This window comes from Babylonia areolata, chromosome 10 (genome assembly GCF_041734735.1).
Source record: "Babylonia areolata isolate BAREFJ2019XMU chromosome 10, ASM4173473v1, whole genome shotgun sequence".
NCBI classification, from domain to species: domain Eukaryota; kingdom Metazoa; phylum Mollusca; class Gastropoda; order Neogastropoda; family Buccinidae; genus Babylonia; species Babylonia areolata.
In genome coordinates this window covers 40587027-40606745 of record NC_134885.1, presented here as the reverse complement: position 1 = coordinate 40606745, position 19719 = coordinate 40587027, and the positions used below count along the sequence as shown (strand labels likewise).

The 19719-nt window shown below is 38.6% G+C and overlaps 2 protein-coding genes across 3 annotated transcripts in view; one reads left to right on the top strand and one right to left on the bottom strand.

Annotated features, from left to right (window-relative positions):
- Positions 1-2334: 2334 nt before the first annotated feature.
- On the bottom strand, positions 2335-13075 carry LOC143287001 (TBC1 domain family member 7-like). The gene is made up of 6 exons (XM_076595004.1): positions 12869-13075; positions 11390-11574; positions 10142-10282; positions 7309-7460; positions 6728-6857; positions 2335-5985 (listed from the first exon to the last, which is right to left on the bottom strand). The coding sequence occupies exons 1-6, from the start codon at positions 13056-13058 to the stop codon at positions 5866-5868; spliced, it is 918 nt and encodes a 305-aa protein (XP_076451119.1). The 5' UTR covers positions 13059-13075; the 3' UTR covers positions 2335-5865.
- Positions 13076-14113: 1038 nt separating this feature from the next.
- LOC143287002 (tetraspanin-9-like) overlaps positions 14114-19719 on the top strand; it is a 14901-nt gene continuing 9295 nt past the window's right edge. For both annotated transcript variants that reach the window (XR_013055901.1, XM_076595005.1), the window contains exons 1-4: positions 14114-14266; positions 16259-16354; positions 17582-17773; positions 18913-18987. Coding sequence is in view for 1 of the 2 variants with exons in the window: in XM_076595005.1 (XP_076451120.1) it covers positions 16289-16354; positions 17582-17773; positions 18913-18987 (333 nt within the window). In the remaining variant the exon portion in view is untranslated. The remainder of the gene's footprint in view (positions 14267-16258; positions 16355-17581; positions 17774-18912; positions 18988-19719) is intronic.

The following is a 19719-nucleotide window of genomic DNA, read 5'->3' as shown; positions in this document are numbered from 1 at the left end:
GTTTGAGTAAAATGGATATATTGATTCATCGCTTGATTTGTGGCTTATTCTTCATCAGAAATATTGAAAGACTTATTCTTGTTTAAAAATTCTTTAAATTATTTTTTTTACACCATCCCAACAGCAAGTTTGGCAATCTTGTTCTACTTGCCACAGATGCAGTAAAAAAAAACTAAAAAATAAAATAAAGAAGAAAAAAAATACAGGCAAGAATGTAATTGGTGGCACCTGTAATATAGTTCACACAGGATGTACAATGGTGAAAAACCAGACACAGAAAATGACAGAACATAATCAAATTGAATCGGTCATTGGGTAGACCAGTGGGTGATGGAAAAGGGAGATAACAAAGGGAAAAGGATGGTACAGACTGATGGAAAAGGGAGATAACAAAGGGAAAAGGGTGGTACAGACCTTGAAGCTTCCCGGTCATTGGATAGACGACAGACCTTGAAGCTTCCGGTCATTGGGTAGACCCAGTGGGTGATGGAAAAGGGAGATAACAAAATGAAAAGGATGGTACAGACTGATGGAAAAGGGAGATAACAAAGGGAAAAGGGTGGTACAGACCTTGAAGCTTCCCGGTCATTGGGTAGACCAGTGGGGGATGGAAAAGGGAGATAACAAAGGGAAAAGGGTGGTACAGACTGATGGAAAAGGGAGATAACAAAGGGAAAAGGGTGGTACAGACCTTGAAGCTTCCCGGTCATTGGGTAGACCAGTGGGCGATGGAAAAGGGAGATAACAAAGGGAAAAGGGTGGTACAGACTGATGGAAAAGGGAGATAACAAAGGGAAAAGGGTGGTACAGACCTTGAAGCTTTCACTGGGAACATACTATTTCCTTCACGTTCTTTGTATAGGCTGGGTGTTGGTGTTTTAGTAATCATGATATACATACATACTGTTGATTTCATCCAATAGGTAGGTGTGTAAATATGATAATTTTGTATGCTTGTCAGTTTCTTTGATTTATGAAGTTGATGGCTGAGTTGGTATTTTAGTTTGAAATCATGACATACAGAACACTGATTTCATCAAATAAGTGGGTGTGTAAATATGATATTTTTGTATGTTTGTCAGTTACTTTGATTTATTAAGTTGATGGCTTAGATAAAACAATCCCTATGTTCCGTATCTGTTTTTCTAATCCATAATTTTTTTGTAAACATGATGATGCACGGTAAGTGACTATGGTCTGTGTCATGTAGCTTGCTTATGTGAGTTGGTTGCACTGACCCCTGACTTTTCAAGATCAACAGACATACATATAATTGTACATTCTCTGATAGTGCTGCCTTCATTTTGTTCATTCCATTTTTCTGATGCTTGTGATGTCAGAATGTGCAATCCACTCATGGACACATATTAAGTGTGTAAAAAATAAAGAAAACGAACTAAACATATACCAGTACACCTTGGAATATACATTTCAAACTTTGAACGCTTTTCATGTGTCACATTCAACGTTTGTATGTGTTAATGCTGTGCACAGATTTGTAATCAGTTTCTACAAATTTGTATGTAGCAATTTCATGCTTGATCTATTATAAAATCTTCCACTGTTTTTATCATTTGTCTTTACGTGAACAGTTCTTTTTATCCTGGCATCTCAAGATGTTGGCAAGAAAAGATATACAGAAGGCCTCATCCAACCAACAGTCACTGAACAATGTAAAACTGTGCCCACTAACGTCTTATCAAACGGTGTAAAATGACACTTGAGATGCTTTAGAATTGTAAACGAAGACTGAGATAAATACAGTACCTCAAGGAATAAACTGAAACTTGCTTGAGAAAATCATAGTTCAATACACAAGATTTAAATATGTAACAATCTCTGAACAACACTGATCAATTCTTTAAGAAGTGTAGATATATGTATATCTATTCTACGAGTGTAGACAATTTTGTGACTGTGGGAAATTAAAAAAAAAAAGAAAGAAAGAAAAAAAAAAGAGACCAAATGTAGCCAACATTAACTGTTGCAGAAATGGAAAATAACAAATGTCTTCCATACATACAGGCATTTCTTGTCTTGCTTTTTTGTTTAATTGGTGATGGAGCGTACTCTCTCTCTCTCTCTCTCTCTCTCTCTCTCTCCCTCTCTCTTTCTCCAGCACAGCGTGTGCCTGAATCTGGACATGTTCAACACCTTCATACATTGGCAGGGAAGCGTAGACAGCAGTCATCCTTAAAGAACCAAAACACATGGAATACTTAAAACACATGAAATACTGAACAAAAAACACATGGAATTGTGTTATTAAATACAAAGAGATAGTATCTATCTATCTATCTATCTATCTATCTATATATATATATATATAGAGAGAGAGAGAGAGAGATACAGACATATATATATATATATATATATAGAGAGAGAGAGAGAGATAATACATTGTGTGTGTGTGTGTGTGTGTGTGTGTGTGTGTGTGTATGCATGTGTGTATATGCCCATGAAAGGGCACCAAGATAAACATAAAAGTCTGTCACATTAAAAAAAAAAAAAAAATCCATGCAAAACACCACCATTTGTTACACATAAACTTAACATGAAGTTCCTTAAGGCAAATAAGACCAGACTGTGCTGAGAACATCAGTATTTCTGCATAATTTTTCATCTCCAGATTGCAAGAAAACCATTAAAAGATAGAAAATAGTTCAAACTAGTTCAAAGCCACTCAAATGATTTAGAAAAAACCCCAATGCAAATGACACTGCAGAATGGACAGCTAGTGTCCATCCCAGTGTTTACATATCACTGCATAAAACTTAACCCTGCTACTACCAATTGTGATTCAAAGACCAGATCACTGAACAAGCTCACCCTAAAGGTGTTAGCCAACAGGACATTAAACTCACAACTTCTGAAACAGTTACTAATTAGCCATTAAAAGGTGCATTTAACGGCAAACAAAGAACACTTTTCTTGGTTCGTTTCTCTCTATTTTTTGAAATTTCATTTCATTAATCTGTTGTGCAAGGCCTACAACACATGTCAGTCTTGAATTTTTTGAATTTTTTTTTTTATTAAGAATCCTCTGGGATGATTATGGTATGACTTCATAACACTGATTTCCTTAAACAAACAACAACAAATTATATCGGTGCATTTGCTGAGCGATTAGAGTGCAGGACTTTTGATTCAACAGTCCCAGATTTGATCCGGTTATTGGTGCCTTGTAGGTACAGGATAGAGACTGTTTCTTTTGGGGTTTTTTTCCCCCCTAATCTTTCATGTCAGTGTGTGTGCAGACATGCTTGTGTGTTACTCCCCATTTGTGTGTGGATATACATGCAGAAGACAAAAATCTATTATCTACGTTAAAACATCCCATAATCCACAATGGGTCATGGAAGCATGAACATATTCTGCAGTGCATACACCACTGGCTGTCTAAATGGTGAGGTAGAAACGGTTATATAATACATTTAAAAGCCCCCAGTACAAGTGAATGAGGGAAAAGTAGCTACGAATGCAAAAGAAGAAGCAGAACAATGAAAAAAAATTTTTTTTTAATTCCATGAACGTCATCAAGCGAAACCATAAAAATGCAACAAACTTTCTATCTGTCTATCTTTACATAGACAGACACACACACTATACACACAAATGCAACACAACAAACACAACACACACACGCACACTATGTGTGTGTGTGTGTGTGTGAGTGAGTGTGTGTATGTATATATGAACTTCCGGGCGCGGATTGGCCTGACCAGTCATCTGCGCACCCACAGAGCCCAACCCACCCACCCCCAGGATGACTAGATGGTCCTCGTCGATCCCGACGGACGAACCACACATATGAACTTCTACAAAATAACTTCTTTACACACTCTGTGATTAGAACACTTTGATTTTCACATGTATACACAATGCTATCACTATCAGTGATGACCTGCAGTGACAGTAAACACTACACTGGTCCACATCAAGAAACTGGTTTGTTGGGGTGTGTTAACTGTTACTTGTTGCTTATAGTCCAGCCGACTGCGTATGGCCATATCAAGACTGTCAAACCATACAAATGCTTAACCACGTCAACACAAAACTGTCACAAACAAACAAAAAAACGATTAAGATAAACCTACAAAACACAGTTCATGACACATTATCCTAACCATTTTGCTCCTAAGGGCAAATAAGATTAGGCTGTGCTGAGGACGCCAGCCATTCCACTTAATCAGTTAATGTCACATCCCCAGATTACAAAAAAGTTGCAAAAAAGGTAAAAAAAGCACAAAATTTCAAAGCCAAATAAAAAATACATAAAAGCGCCCCATAGGCAAATAACACTGCAGAATGGACAGCTGCTACCCCCCATCCCAGTATTTACAATTTCACTTCCTAATCGCCAGAGCAAACCAGCAAAGACAGTGCATCATAAACTGCGGAAAAGAGAAAAAAATGTCCAGGCTTGCTCTGTAAAAGAACGGGGAATGGACTGGGCAGGCCGAAACAGGAGACAACAGTGAAGACAGAAAATAGCCAGAAACAAAGAGAGTGATAGAAAAGAGGAAATTTCTAGCACAGAATTTCCAGAAGGCAGGGATGCTATTTATAATGAAAGACCCCCAATGGGAGTTAGTGTGGTGTGTGTGTGTGTGTGTGTGTGTGTGTGTGTGTGGACAGAAAAAAAGAAAAAAATGGGTTGCACTGCACTGCAGAGAAACACTCTCACTGGTGCGAGAAGCTTGAATTTCACACAGAGAAATCTGCTGTGATAAAAAGTAATACAATAAATACCATACTATTACTATAGTATCATTATACTATGTTATGCTATACCATATAAATCATATAGTTTTAGATAGTTTGTGAAGCATTCACATACCTAAAACATAATTTTAGTTTGAGAAATGACATTGAACTGAAAAACACTGGGCACAGATTTTGATGACGGTCATGTTTCAGGCCAGTGCTTACCGTGTAAATCAACATAAGCAGGACTTTCATATCAACATGAATTTCATTGCTCACAACAGACATGTTGCATTTTCAGGCATTTAACATTTTGTTACATTTGCTGCATGATCTATTCACACACACACACACACACACAAAAAACAAAAAACACACACACTCTCTGTCACACACATAACATACACACACATGCATACATATGCACACACACACCCTCACACACACACAATGAATGCTTAACATCACTTCCTTGACTTGGAATATGTCCTGTGATGAGACTGTTAAGTGTCATCACAGAAGTATTTGTGCTAAGAGGAATTTAACACACACACACACACACATACACACACTCACACACCATAAACACATGGAAGCCTGCGCATCCTCCCTCACCTCCCTCCCACCAAATCCTCTGCACCCACACTCTAAACATGTTTAATCAATAACATCACTGGCTCAACTGACAACGTCTCCAACAACCATGAGATTGCCATCACATCACCCTGCTGTGTTCCTTCAGGAAGACACAGGGTGAAGATAAAAGGAAGTCCTGTTTGTCATCCTCACAATGCTCTTTGTTCCTTCAGGAAGATACAGGTTGAAGACTGAAAGAATCCAGTTTGTCACCCTCACAACATACCTTTGTTCCTTCAGGAAGACGTGGGGTGTAGACGTCTGTCGGTCACCCTCACAACACCCCAATTTTCTTCTGGAAGATATGTGGTGAAGATGAGAGCAGTCCTCTTTGTCACCTTCACAATACCTTCAGAAGACAAGGTGTGAAGATAGAAAGAGTCCAGCTTGTCACCCTCACAACATACTTTCTTCCTTCAGGAAGACATGGTGTGAAAATGGGAGCAGTCCTGCTTGTCACCTTCACAACATTCTTTCTTTCTTCAGGAACATACATGGTGAAGAGGGGAGGAGTCCTGTTTCTTAGCCTTTTCCTTTCTCCACTGCTGGGGAGTCAGCTTTGGAAATGAGGTGCAAACTGCCGTTCTTGCTCCACAGGTCTAACGCTTCGTTCACGATTCTGTCACCGCAGTCTTCTGGAATCTGATCAAAACACTAAGGATGAGAAGATTTTACTTTTTCTGGTTTCCAAAATGTGAAGTGTATAATCTATTCTGATCAACTGGTCTTAGCCATATCATTGCCATTTTCAGTTTGTGTGATGGGGTGGATGTTTGTTTTTTGACAAAAGGTTTTGTCATGTGCGTCTTTTCTATAATATTTGTTGTTTTTTTTCTTCCTCTGTAATGTCTGTTCAAAACCTTCAAAGAATTAAACCAAAAAGCAAAAAGAGAACAATCAAACAACAAAGAAACAAATAAACGAGAGAGGGAACATAATACAGGCTGACTTGACCATCCACTCAACTATGCAAGATCATACGTTTTCTGATTTTTTCCAAATAATATCACAACCATCAGACTAAAAATAGTTAACTGCCTTCTAAACGATTATTATCCAGTTCTGATTCGGGTACCATTGTCTTATTCTTTGCGCTTCTGCCATGGATTTAGCAAGCAATCAATCTGATTAAAAGTTTACCATCAGGTGATAAAACAGTAACAACCGCATGACAAAACTTTTAGATTTTAATAAACGCACAATTCTATCACACTTTATTAGAGGGACAAACAGAAAAAAAATGGAGTGAGAGGGGGGAGAGACAGAAAGAGAAAAAGAGAGTTTGGAGAGCGACAGAATGCAAGAGAAAGAAAGAGAGAGAGAGAAGAAAGAAAGAGAGAAAGAGAGAGAAAGAGTGGAGAGATAAAGAGAAAGAAAGCATTACCTGTTTCAGGTAATTCACCATGTCCTCAGAAGCCGTCATGCTCAGCAATGGACGGCGGAAGAAGATGAGGATGGCGACAGCCACATACACCATGACATAGCACGATCCCCCCATCATCTTGTCCCAGATCCTGAGACAAGGGAATGAATGAGTTAATGAATCTTTATTTTCCAACAGTGCAGATATTAGCATACTGGCTGACTTAAATATAACAAAAATAAGACAGCAACGAATATGGGACAGACAGGGATATAGACAGAGGGAGGAAGAGAGGAGGAAGAAAAATATTTGGAAAGAAAGAGGAGGGTGGGGAAGAAGAAGAAGAAGAAGAAGAAGAAGAAAGCAAGAAGAAGAAGAAGAAGAAGAAGACGACTATCTCTTTTAGAAGAAGAAGAAGACTATTATCATTCTTCTTCTTCTTCTTCTAAAAGAGATAGTCTTCTTCTTCTTCTTCTTTTCTTCTTCTTCTTATCATCATCATCATCATTCATATTAGTAGTGGCAATAGTAGTACTATTATTATTATTATCATTATTATTATCATTACTATCATTATCATCATCATCACTGCTATGAGGTACCTCTGGAAGGAGATGTCAGGTAGGACGGTGACAAAGCAGGTGAGGAACCACTCCCTGAGGGGGAGGAAGGCCAGGACCTTGTGCTGGACCAGGTGGTTCCACAGCTTCTGGTCCACGTCCTCCTTCTTCAGACACTTCAGCGTGATCTCCGGCTAAACAACAAAGGACAAGGGTTGTCTACAACCACCAATGTCACACGTGCTAAAGCGGACGTGCACCCTCCCCAAGATACCCCACTACAGACGCCACAACACAACAAGCCCACACAGAAACAAAATTATGTAATGCATTTAATGATTGTATATGTCTATAGATGTATGTAAATAAAATAAAAAATAATAAAAAAAAAAATTCGAGAGCATACAAAAAACAACAAACAACAACAACAACAACCACCCAAACAACAACAAAATAAAAAAACGGCAGCACAACTGCAGCTTCAGTCTTGTCACATTCTCCACAAGGGCACTGGTAAATGAGATGTCAAACCACAAGCACAGCATGGTCTTTTGTTTTCCACGATAAATAAAAAAAAACAAAAACACATGAAAATAGGAGTGCTGCTGACGCTGGCGGACGGAAGACAGGCCCCCAGTATGGAGAACGTCAGCGGAGCCCTCAGCGGATCCGTCGCCGGCTCCGAGAGGCGGATGGTCTAGAGCGACGTGACGTTTCCCCACGATTCGAACGGAGGCACAACACCTCAAGACACGCGCCAGGCAACTGGAGAAACGCTGACAGGACAAGAACAAAAGTCACCCACTGGCCACCGCACAGTGTTCCGTAAACGAACAACGGGTGCTAACATCGAAACACAGATGAAGAACAGTTCCACTGGCGGACACAAAGTCGTTTACAGAGGAAAAGAACAACGAACATCAGCCGCTAAGCGCTGGTTCTACCACCGTCCTTCTCCAAGGACTGACTCCATTCGAGTGAAGCTAGGGACAAACCGGCGAGGAGCATTTGAAGCACTAGAACTCCGCTCACTCTGTTCACTCAGCTTCCTATATATTTTTTTTCCGTTCAATTGCACTAGACACTTACAAACCATAGAAAACATAACACGATCTCACTACGCTCGAACGCAAGGGGAACACGCACGATGGAAAACATTGTGCACGCGCATAAGAAACACACCCGCCTCTAAAAATAATACAGCGACCCACCAGCTCCGCCAGCTTCGCTTGTCATTTTAGAAGAAAGAGGGGATGAGATGGACTCGAACCCCCTCCATAAACGTAAAAGAAAAGAAAAAATAGCGGAACCATTATGTCGTCCGTGACAACCAATGTGTGCAACAGCCGAGTGGTTAAAGCATTGGACTTTCAATCTGAGGCTCCCAAGTTTGAATCTCAGTACTGGCACCTGATGGGTAAAGGTTGGAGATTTTTCCCATCTCCCAGGTCAACATATGTGCAGACATGCTTGTGCCTGAACACTCCTTTTGTGTATACACAAGCAGAAGATTAAACATGCACATTAAAGATCCTGTAATCCATGTCAGGGTTCAGTTGGTTATGGAAACAAGAACATACCCAGCATGCACCCCCCGAAAATGGAGTATGGCTGCCTACATGGTGGGGTAAAAATGGTCATGCATGTAAAAGCCCACTCATGTACATGTATACGAGTGAACATGGCAGTTGCAGCCCATGAACGAAGAAGAAGAAGTCTACAATCACCAGTATGTGTGACGAGACATTAACCTGTTCCGTGCCCTAAGACAATAGTGATGTCCTGCACAAAGTGCTCCCCCAAGTACCTGTAAGATTCCACTGCATCGATCCCAGTATTTCCCTTCATTGGTGTTTGGTTCACTAAATGCAAACATATTCTAAACAGTTACTTTGATGTATCTGGATTATCAAAGTACTATTTCAATGAGCATACATCAGGTGAAAGACCACTTTCTTTCTTTCATACATTTTTTTTAGATTTTTTTTTCTTTTTTTTTCAGAATTTTGCCAAGGACAACACTTTGTTGCATAGGTTCCTTTATGTGTGCAAAGTGCATGCAGCACACAGAGCCTTGGCTGTGCAGTGATACATGGATCAGTCTGCACACTGAAAACTGAAACTGATGGAGGTTGCAGCAGTCATGTACAGCATGTTTCGGTGAGATATATATAGAAATAGAGAAGGGGAAGAGGTGTGTGAGTGAGTGAGTGAGTGGCACAGAGAGAGAGAGAGAGAGAGTGTGTGTGTGTGTGTGTAAATGTTTTAGCTCTGTGGATCAGTTAGTGGATATCCTACACTGAATGGATCTCACAGGAATGGACTGAGTCAGTAATCTTATGGACCACCATGAATTTCATTGATTATATCTTTATGAAAATGAAACAATGTCATAAAAAAAACAGTATGTCACAGACACTTATGACTTGCTGGACATATGAATGTAAATAAAATGGTTTCTTTCAGTGCAAATATCTCCAATGGACAGTTTTGGCAGGTAGCCCTCAAGGCAACCCTTGTGATATATGTCAGAATGGGATTTGGTTTCTCCATATCAAATAATCAATGTTGAACTGAAATTTACATCATCTTATCTCAAGTGGGTGTATGACGCATGCAGCATCCAGGAGGAAGTACTGGCCAACACTGACAGCAGTGGAAGCCAAACTGTACGGCACCCTGGAGGAGCTGCGACGGATGGCAGCCTTCACTGAGGACACCGGGCTGCTCATCTAATGGGAGGCAAATGAGGAAGAAGAAAAAAATCTCAAGCAGGTCTTGAAAATACAATTTGGTGCTCGATTAAGGAAGAAAAAAAAAAACGTTTAGGAGAAAAATGTTCTATGTATGAGTAAATCTCAGCATAATGACTCACATAGAGCGTGATGGTGTCTCGGTGTTTGGCCACAAGCTGGAAGAAGCGTGACGACACCCAGTACTGATCCAGGTCATCTTCAGTCACCTTGCACACGCCTCCAGCGATGGCAGCAAAGTGTCTGTTCTCTTCTGATGCCAGCTGAACACACAACAGGTCACTGTTTTACAAGAATACATGTGTCTTTTACATCACTATAGGTTATAGGCTTGTTATTGCTCATATACTGTTTTGTACTGTTTTTTATTTTTCTTGAGTTGATTAAAATGTTGTCTAAAACATCGGTATGTTATTCTGTCTGTCTCTCTGTATACACACACAGGATGATATGCATAGAGACATACTCAATACACAGGTATATAGGTATGCACTTGTCTGTGTGTGTATATGTGTACATGTGTGCACACCTGCTTTATTAATAGGTTTCAGCCAGTCTGAAAAACAAAACAAAAAAACAACAACAACAAAAACAACAAAAAACAAACAAAAATTTGGATAAAGACAAAGGTAGAGAGATGAAAAAAGTCAGAGACAGAGAGTGAGAGAGAGACAGAGACAGAGAGAGACAGATACAGGGAAGAAACTAAGGAATGGAGGGAGAAGTGGGGAGGAATGAATTCATCAAAATCCATCCACAGTACCACAGGCAGATTACAGCCTTTGAAATATAACATTCCATATGTTCATAAGTATTATTTTGACTGTACATAAAACACACAGCATCCTCACAATTCAAAACGCAGTTAATATGGTATGTTTTGTACATTACAGCATACATACTGATTTGGATTGCAAGACTAAATCAAGTCAATTTGAATTTCTCTTGAGTTTCATGCACACGCAATCTACACACATGCACACATGTATCATTCTCACTCTTTTTCCTTTCTGTATCTCTTGCAGAGGTGCTGTTGCAAGATCGAGCCCCACCTTCTTATGCCAAACCCAAGACACAGTGGACACAAATTTACTGTCCCAATGACTGAAAAGACCATTAGACCATTAGCATTATATAATATTATCATCATAGTTGATACTTATATAGCATTTGTCTTTGGTTCGAGAACAAACAGTAAGCACTTTACAAACACAGAGTCATTGCTGCCTACCTTGGTTGAGCCAAGTGACAGCTGCCTTTAGGCGCTCATCATTCGTTTCCTGTATCATTCAAGGCTTGAGTCACACACACACTCATACACCTTAAACCTTTTAATTTTTTATTCTTGTGTTACAGTCAGTGTTTCATACCAGTTCACTGTCTTCAAACGGCAGCTGCCCCTGCTCCAAGAGATAAAGTTTCAGAAGCGTCAGTTCTCGCGGATCTGTCTCCCTGGCTCGCTGGATAATCTCCAGCCCGTTGTTCAGATCCTTGAACTGCTGCTCCCTCTGCTGCTGGACGAAGGACTGAGAATTCTGATTGGCTGGCAGCACTCCTGCGCACAATCACCAGCAGTGGAATTCAATGACCTGTCAGGAATCAAATCTGATCATATTGCTAGAACTAAGCCCAGCAGATCACACTGGGACTAATCCAGGGCTTAACACTTGTCAATTCTCCAAACCAGTTGAAGAGAACCCAAAATAAATTATGTCAAAAAATGTTTCAGTTAAAACAATCAATGAAAGAAAGAAAAAAAAGCTCCCACATCTCTTTCAGTCTGTATAGACTTTAATTCACACTTAAAATATTGAAAAATGACTTAAACATTAGACAAAACCACCTACATCTGTTTCAACTTTCATTTTTAGTCTGGACACATAAAATCCAAACGAAGATAAGAATATTCATTTCCTTCAAGATATTGTAGAAAAATATATGCTAGTGTGTTTTAGATCATTCTTAAATAAAATAAAGAACAAGCTCGAGTCAGACTAGAACAGTAAAAGATTGGCATTGAGAAGGGGTCTGGGTGGTGAAAGGGAATGAGGCTGAGACTGGGAAGGAGAGATAAAGGATTAAGACTAATGAGAGAGAGAGAGAGAGAGAGAGAGAGAGAGAGAGAGAGAGAGAGAGAGAGAGAGAGAGACGTACAGAGATAGAGAGAGATACCACCACCACCCACCCACCCACCCATCCACAATTCATGCACATACATGTACATGATTTATTTTTTCATGTATCTTCATCATTAGTATAAAACAATACATTCCCAGTATAACAGTTCAACAGTACAGTGCACTGAAGGAATGCTTCATTACTGTCTACACAGAAAAGTTAATTGTATATTGATTTTTCTGTATTCAGACTGTAAAACAGGCAGATAATATACACACATATATGCAAAGGTGCTAACACTCACACTCAAACAAAACTGACATAAAGAGCAAAAGTAAGATAAAAACAGAAAGGGGAGATTGCAAAAGATAACTCTCAGGCAAACAGAATGAGAGATCAGTAAATAAAGTAAATGAATAAATCAAATAAACAGATTTGGAAATGAGAAGAACATTTGATTGTTTTTTTTAAAGTTAAAATGATCTAAATATGTCTTATTCTGTTCACACACACGCTCATACACGCTTCCACTCGTGCACACACAGGTCATATGATCCGTCCTGCAGACACAAAACACCTGCACAGCCTGAAGTACCTCATATTATATTATTCATGCATGCACCAATACTGCACACACGTTGTGTACCACACACACACACACACACATTCACTGTAACTTATGCCACTAGATCCAACCACCTCCAAGCTATCATGTGATTCAAGTCACTCACCCAAAAGCAGCTTCCAAACAAGAATTCTGTATACCGCTGGAAGAGGGAAGCGCAGACAAAATTGCTGCAGTTTTTCAATGCTTACGGTTTGCTCCTTCATTAAAATTTCTATTGACTTTTTCTCTTCAACCACCCTGATTCCAAACTTATCATAGTAGTAGCTCCTGAAATTGCGCTCCTCTACTGCCATAGCGAATGTTTACTTTTTCCCACAGCCAGCAAACAATTCCAAATTAACTCAACAGAGTGCTTTCCCTTGGAAAAGAAAACCCAATGACCCAAATCAAGAATAAATTGTAAAATTGCTAACAATATTTGCAGTACTGTAATATATATTGATTGTGATGCCGATTTCACCCATGTTTTGACAGAAAATAGTTATCAAAGAGTTGGAAGATGTCAAATCTGTGAGAACTGAAATGTTGTTAAATGCTTTGACGTTCAGAAGCGTTAAAATCAAGAAGAAACAGAAGATTAAAAAAAAAAGGGGAATAAAGAAAAGGCAGGTGTCTTTGAACGAAAAATTATTTACAGTTTGTTAAGCATCTCTCTCTCTCTCTCTCTCTCTCTCTCTCTCTCTCTCTCTCTCTCTCTGTGTGTGTGTGTGTGTGTGTGTGTGTGTGTGTGTGTGTGTGTGTGTGTGTGTGTGTGTGTGTGTGTGCTGCACTGTATATATATATTTTTTTTACAGTAAAAACATGATGTAAACAGAAACGTGAACTGCCTGTGACAATGCTCAGAAACAGAACTTCATAATTTGTTAACTTGCCATAAATACAAACTGTTCGGAAAGAGCTTATACCAGAAAAGTTTGCAGTCAACCATCCGTGTTTAAACTTGCGCCCCCACCCTCTCTCTCTTTCTCTCTATCTGTATGTGTGTGTGTGTGTGTGTGTGTGTGTGTGTGTGTGTGTGTGTGTGTGTGCCGGGCCACGGTGTGTGTGTGTGAAATTGAAACGAATGCTGATCATTTCGCTTGAGCCCCAGACCATCAATTAAATGACCTAAATCTAATTAGTCATGCCTTAAACTACTCTCAGTCATTCGAAATTAAATAATGAAGATTCTGATCTGAGGTACGTTGTTTGTAAACTATCCCCTCTTGAACAAAGTCGCATTAATTTTCAGTCTTGTTTACCATCTTCGCACAGGATCTTACCACAACTAGAAATTAGAAGCAGACGACGCAAATATGAAGGCCAGGACTGGTCGAGCAGGTTTTGGATCTCCAAACCCATTCTCGATGGATATTTTTAACTGCCCCGTGAATGATCCATTCTTCAAGGGCTGTTCCTTTGGTGTGTCCCATTCAAACGTGGACGTTCTGCGGTGCTACTTAAGTTATTTCAGATTTTTCAGGAAACGATTCGTGGGAATTTGTGTATTAATTCCGAAAGGGTGAGTGAAAGAAATGTCTTGGTGATTTATAAAACAAAAATCGAACCCAGCAGTTTGTTTCTTCAGTTTTATTTTGCCGCACGAAGACCGTTGATTACACGCAAAAATTCTGTAACATTGAAATAATAAAGACCGGATTAACTCGTTTTGGTACTGAAATAATATGACTGCATAGATGTGACATTACATACAAACGTAACAAGGGCTTGTAAAGTTTAATACTCCATCTAGATGTCTTTTATCTCAGTCCAAGAGCTTCCAAATCCATGGCTTGGATGAAATATTCACAGGGCAATTACTTTTCATCAAAAGTTACGCATTATATATTTTTGTGATGAATTTACAAATATCCTCTCCACATAATATGTTTCCATATTTTTTATAATGTGTGTAGTGTGTGTGTGCGTGCGTGCCTCCTCTGTGTGTGTGTGTGTGTGTGTGTGTATACATGTGTGTGCACGAGCACATGTGTGTGAGTGTGCACATGTGTGTGTGCGCATGTGTGTGCATGTGCATGTGTGTGCGTGTGCATGTGTGTGTGTATGTGTGTGTAAGACGCACTCCAGCTGTAATTTATTGAAAGTACACTGGAGACAATAGACATGCACAAATCGCAACTGATTTGCGTTAGCTTTGTTTGATATTGTTATTATCATGTTAATAATCGTAGTGGGACATGGATTTGAAATTCTTCCCCAACTGTATTATGCCAATTCATTAAAGCAGAGAGCAAGCTGACATTGATGATGAGACTACACCCTGTTAGAAATGAAAAATATCTAACACTGCAATAGCCAGCATTGGGTGTGGTGGGTATTCTTGTTCTTCGTTTCTGTCCCCCTGTAGGTCACTATAGAAAAAAGGGTATATTGTGTGTTTATGGTGTGATTGACAATCCCTTTGTACTTTTATTATTGTGTAGGGATTGATTAAACAGTCACATGAACAAAACTCATTTTGCATTGTAAGTGGTTCTCATCATTCAGAAGTTCTAAAGCTGAATGTTGTGGTGACATATCACATTAGATAAAAACACACACAAACACACACCACACACACACACACACACACACACACACACCTCGATGCTGTTTTTCATCATGTCTTTCAGTAGATTTGAAAAGCCCTGATGATAGGATGTGTATAACATTCACATAACTCATATATTTTTATATATGTACATGTAAAAATGAATAGATAAATGAACCGATAAATTTATACATTTGTAATGGGAAAGAAAAAGAATAAAATCAAAGACAGCAAAGTAAAGCTTTGCCATTTAATGTCAAATAAAGTTGGTAGACAAAAGTATTGAATATATATATATATATATATATATATATATATATATATATATATATATATATATATATATATATATATATATATATATATATACACACACACACACACACATGCAGTATCAATCAGTAAGAGGTAGACTAAAAAAATCTTGGCAAGAGTCGATTTACATGGGATAAAAGAAGCGATGTATCATGCCAGAGGCTCTTCTTCAGGCAAATGAAATGAGTAAGACTAAGGGACAGACAGTATCAATCAATCTGTCCATACACCCACATATATATAGTCCTGATGTCTTTGTTTTCCGTAAAGAGGTGGTACAATGTCTGAAATGAGTCTTGGTTTAATATTTAACCTTAAAAACTGACTTAAGAGTTGGGGTGTGAGTTTAAAAATCTCTCATCATTATAGCTTGTTTGCCATTAGCAGATATATCACTTTTCCTTCTTTTTTTCTCTTTAAATTTCTTAGCATTTTAGGTCATCACTGGATGACAGCTAGTTTGGTCTGTTTTTGTTTTTCTTTACATGTTTTTAATATTTGATGTTTCTGTTGAAGTTATTGATGATCTGAACACCTATGTCCTTTGATCCGCCCCCACCCCATCACTTATCATCCAATCCCTCCCCTCTGACCCCTACATCATGCCCATTTTTGCCTTTCTCCTGCATTTCATTTTTTCTCCCCCAGGTCATTTGGGTGAGGTGACACGATCCAGCCATGGGTTCTGAGACAGGCTACAAGGTCATTCGTGGCCTTTTCATTTTCTTCAACTTTCTTGGCATTGTAAGTATATGGTTCATTTTTGTTGCTGCTTTTTTATAATTTGTGATATAACTTGATTTTTTTTTTTTAACTTTCATTTTAATTTTGAGTGAAAATTGATTCATGACTTGTGCTGCTATATTTTAGATTAATGCCTTTGTGAGACAGCTGGGATGGATATTTGTTTCCTTAGTCTGTCATTTTAGTTTTAACTAGTGCAGAACAAGGATAAAGTTATCAGCAAATTTTGTTCCACTATGGATGCCAGGATCACTTTTTCTTACAGTGAAAACAGTTAATACCCCATCTTCTTGAAAATTGGCATAAGAATGTTCCACTTTCCTGTTGTTCTTTTCATTGTTTTTCTGCCTTTTTGTCTTTTTCTGTTAAATCTCCTTTCTGTGAGTGTGAGCTGGTCTTCATTAAGTTTTATTGTGTTGTTTGTGCCTTCTGATCAAAAGTAAATGTATCAACAAAAAAAACAACAACAAAAAAAACAAACAAACAAAAGACAAAAAACAAAAACAGTACAAGTATGAAGTGTAGTTGTAGAAGCAAACAAAAACAAGCTGTGAAGCTTTTCCACAGTCTCTTTATTGTTTTGTAACATGTATTGGTATGATTTTGTCAATGTTCCACACCCAGTTAATCAACATTTTTTTTGTTTGTTTGTTTTTGAAAACATCTAAAAATTGTCATTTGATTCTTGAATTAATTGATAGATAGTGCTTGTTTGAGTGAAGTTACAGAACTTTGTTCCATGAATTAGTTGCTTTGTTACTGAAGCAAAACTTTCTTGTTCTTGTATTTGAATGTGGTACATTCTGTTGGCTCTTCTTGTGGAACTGTACTGGGGTGAAAAAATGACAAACATACACACACACACACCTTATCTTTGATACAAATGCATGTTTGATTCATGCTTGTAATAAATTTATTCTACTTATCTTTCACTTTATCATACTTTAGTTTAATGCATTTACTTATCCGTTTATTTTGTTTAATTATCCAATTCATTCATGAAAATGTTTCACACAAACATAATGTAATGAAGGCCTGACATGTTGGGCTTATGTGGAGGTCAGGCATAGATTGGGTCCTTTCTTTAGATATTTGTATATAAAAAGTATATATAATTTTATACAGCAGATGTGGCTTAGCATGTAGGGACCAGTCCACATAGTTTGACACCTCCTTGAAAACTGAGACTGAAATTGTAAGTTACAAAATTTGCCATACCCTTGACAGGTGATGGGCATTGCTATGGTTGCGGTTGGTGCTTACCTCTACGTGGAGAAGAACGATTTTCTCAACCTCATGCCCAAGTATGAAGACGTGAACATCACTGCAGTGATGATCGCTGCCGGCATCGTCGTCCTTGTCATCGCTTTCATCGGCTTCTGTGGGGCCTGGATGGAGAGCCAGTGCATGCTGATCATGGTAAGACTGGGAGCGGTGGCCTTGTGGTAACGCATCTGACTAGGAAGTGAGCGTCCTCGGGTTTGAGTCCCATGTATGGACCAGGATATATATATTTGCTCTCCCCCTTCCTTTAGACCATGAGTGATGGTCTGGGTGCTAGTCATTTTTATTATAGGAGACGATAAATCGAGCCTGCTCCCCCCCCCCAGCCCCCCTTCTCCCCATATACCCTTATCTGTCATCTGTGCAGTCACCCTAGTACCCGGTGTCTCCATACTGTGCCTTCAAAAATTATTATATTATGTGGATAGGATGATTGACCATTTCAAAACTGGTGGGCTATTATGATTATCTGGTGATGTACTCTGTGTGTGTGTGTGTGTGTGTGTGTGTGTGTGTGTGTGTGTGCATGCATTTTTATGAAATGATTAAGTTAATCAATTATTTATTTATAGATAAGATGATTGACCATTTCAAAGCTGGCGTGTTATAACTATTACCTGCTGATGTGCTGTGTATGTGTGTTTGAGGGTGTGTTCATCATGTGTGTGTGTGTTTGTGTGTGTATGAGCGTGCGTGCATGCATTATTATTAATTAGTTAAACTGATTCAAAGCTGGCATGTTATTACAAATACCTGCTGGTGTACTCTGTGTATGTGTGTGTGTGTTTCAGTGTGTGTTCATCATGCGGTGTGTGTGTGTACATGTGTGTGTGCGTGTGTGTGTGCTTGGTTGAATGCACATTTTTTTTTTTTTCCATTTTCAATAAGTTGTCCTTTACATTGTCATACACTCAGTCTCCAGTGCTGCTGTTGATTTAGTTTTGTCGTCGTTCTTTTTCAAAGAGTAGTCCCTCTGTATTCTTGAAATAGATATACACAATAGAAATAAACAATATTCTTTGAGCCATTAAATAATCTGTTTATATTTTGAAAGCTGGCTGCGCTAGTTCTAGTACAATAATGAGAGTTGAGGCAGTAATTTCATGGGGTTTTAAAGAAAAGTAAATGTTTACTTTATGGTTTTAGGTGAAATCTGTGCCAAATGGAATTTCCTGATGTTTTATTTTGTTGTTGTTTTTGTCTGCTATTTTCTTTATCGCTTGAAATTCATCAGTTTGTTCATTGTTGAATCCATTGTTGTTTTTGCCTCGCAGTTTTTCACGTTCATCTTCATTATCTTCGCCATGGAGATTGCTGTAGGAGTCGTTGGCTTTATCTACAGGGATGAAGTAAGTTGATATTGTCTACCCGTTGGTTTTGAACATTGTGTGTTGCAGTGTGTTGTGTTGTAGAACTTCTCCTCGCCTCACAGGGGGCTCCTGTGATGATACACAGATCACAGCTGCCGTTCTCTGGCATGCTGAGGTGTTGACAGTTTCAGACTCATGACTTAAGTTATATCTGATGAAAGAAAATTGAAATTATTATTATGTAATAATCCCTCCCCCTCCATAATTTTTTTTTCTTCTGCTGTTTTTTTTCTTCTTTTTTTTTTTTTTTTTACATAAGTGAATTTAATGTGTGCTGGAGACACACACACACACACACACACACACACAATTTGGATCTTTACTTGCTGCCTGATCTAAAAGAAAAAAAAAAGTTTTCTGTATCTTTTAAAAAAATTTTTTTTTTAATGTTCTTTATAATTCAATAACAGGGAAGGCGGTTCACTTTTCTTGTCACTTTCTAAACTTTTGTTGTCAGTAGTATCTATAGACATATAGATTTCTCCTGTCTTTCTGTCTGTCTATCAATATCTTTCTCTCAGTTTGTTTATTGCAGGAAATTCATTCATTCATTCATTCATTCATCATCTGTGTCTTTGTGTCAATCTCTCCGTCTGTGTGTGTCTGTCCCTGTCTGTCTGTCTGTTTCTCTATCTGTCTGACTATCTTTCGTTCTTCCTGTATGTATGTCTCTCTGTGTGTATGTCTGTCAGTCAATCTGCCTTTCTGTCT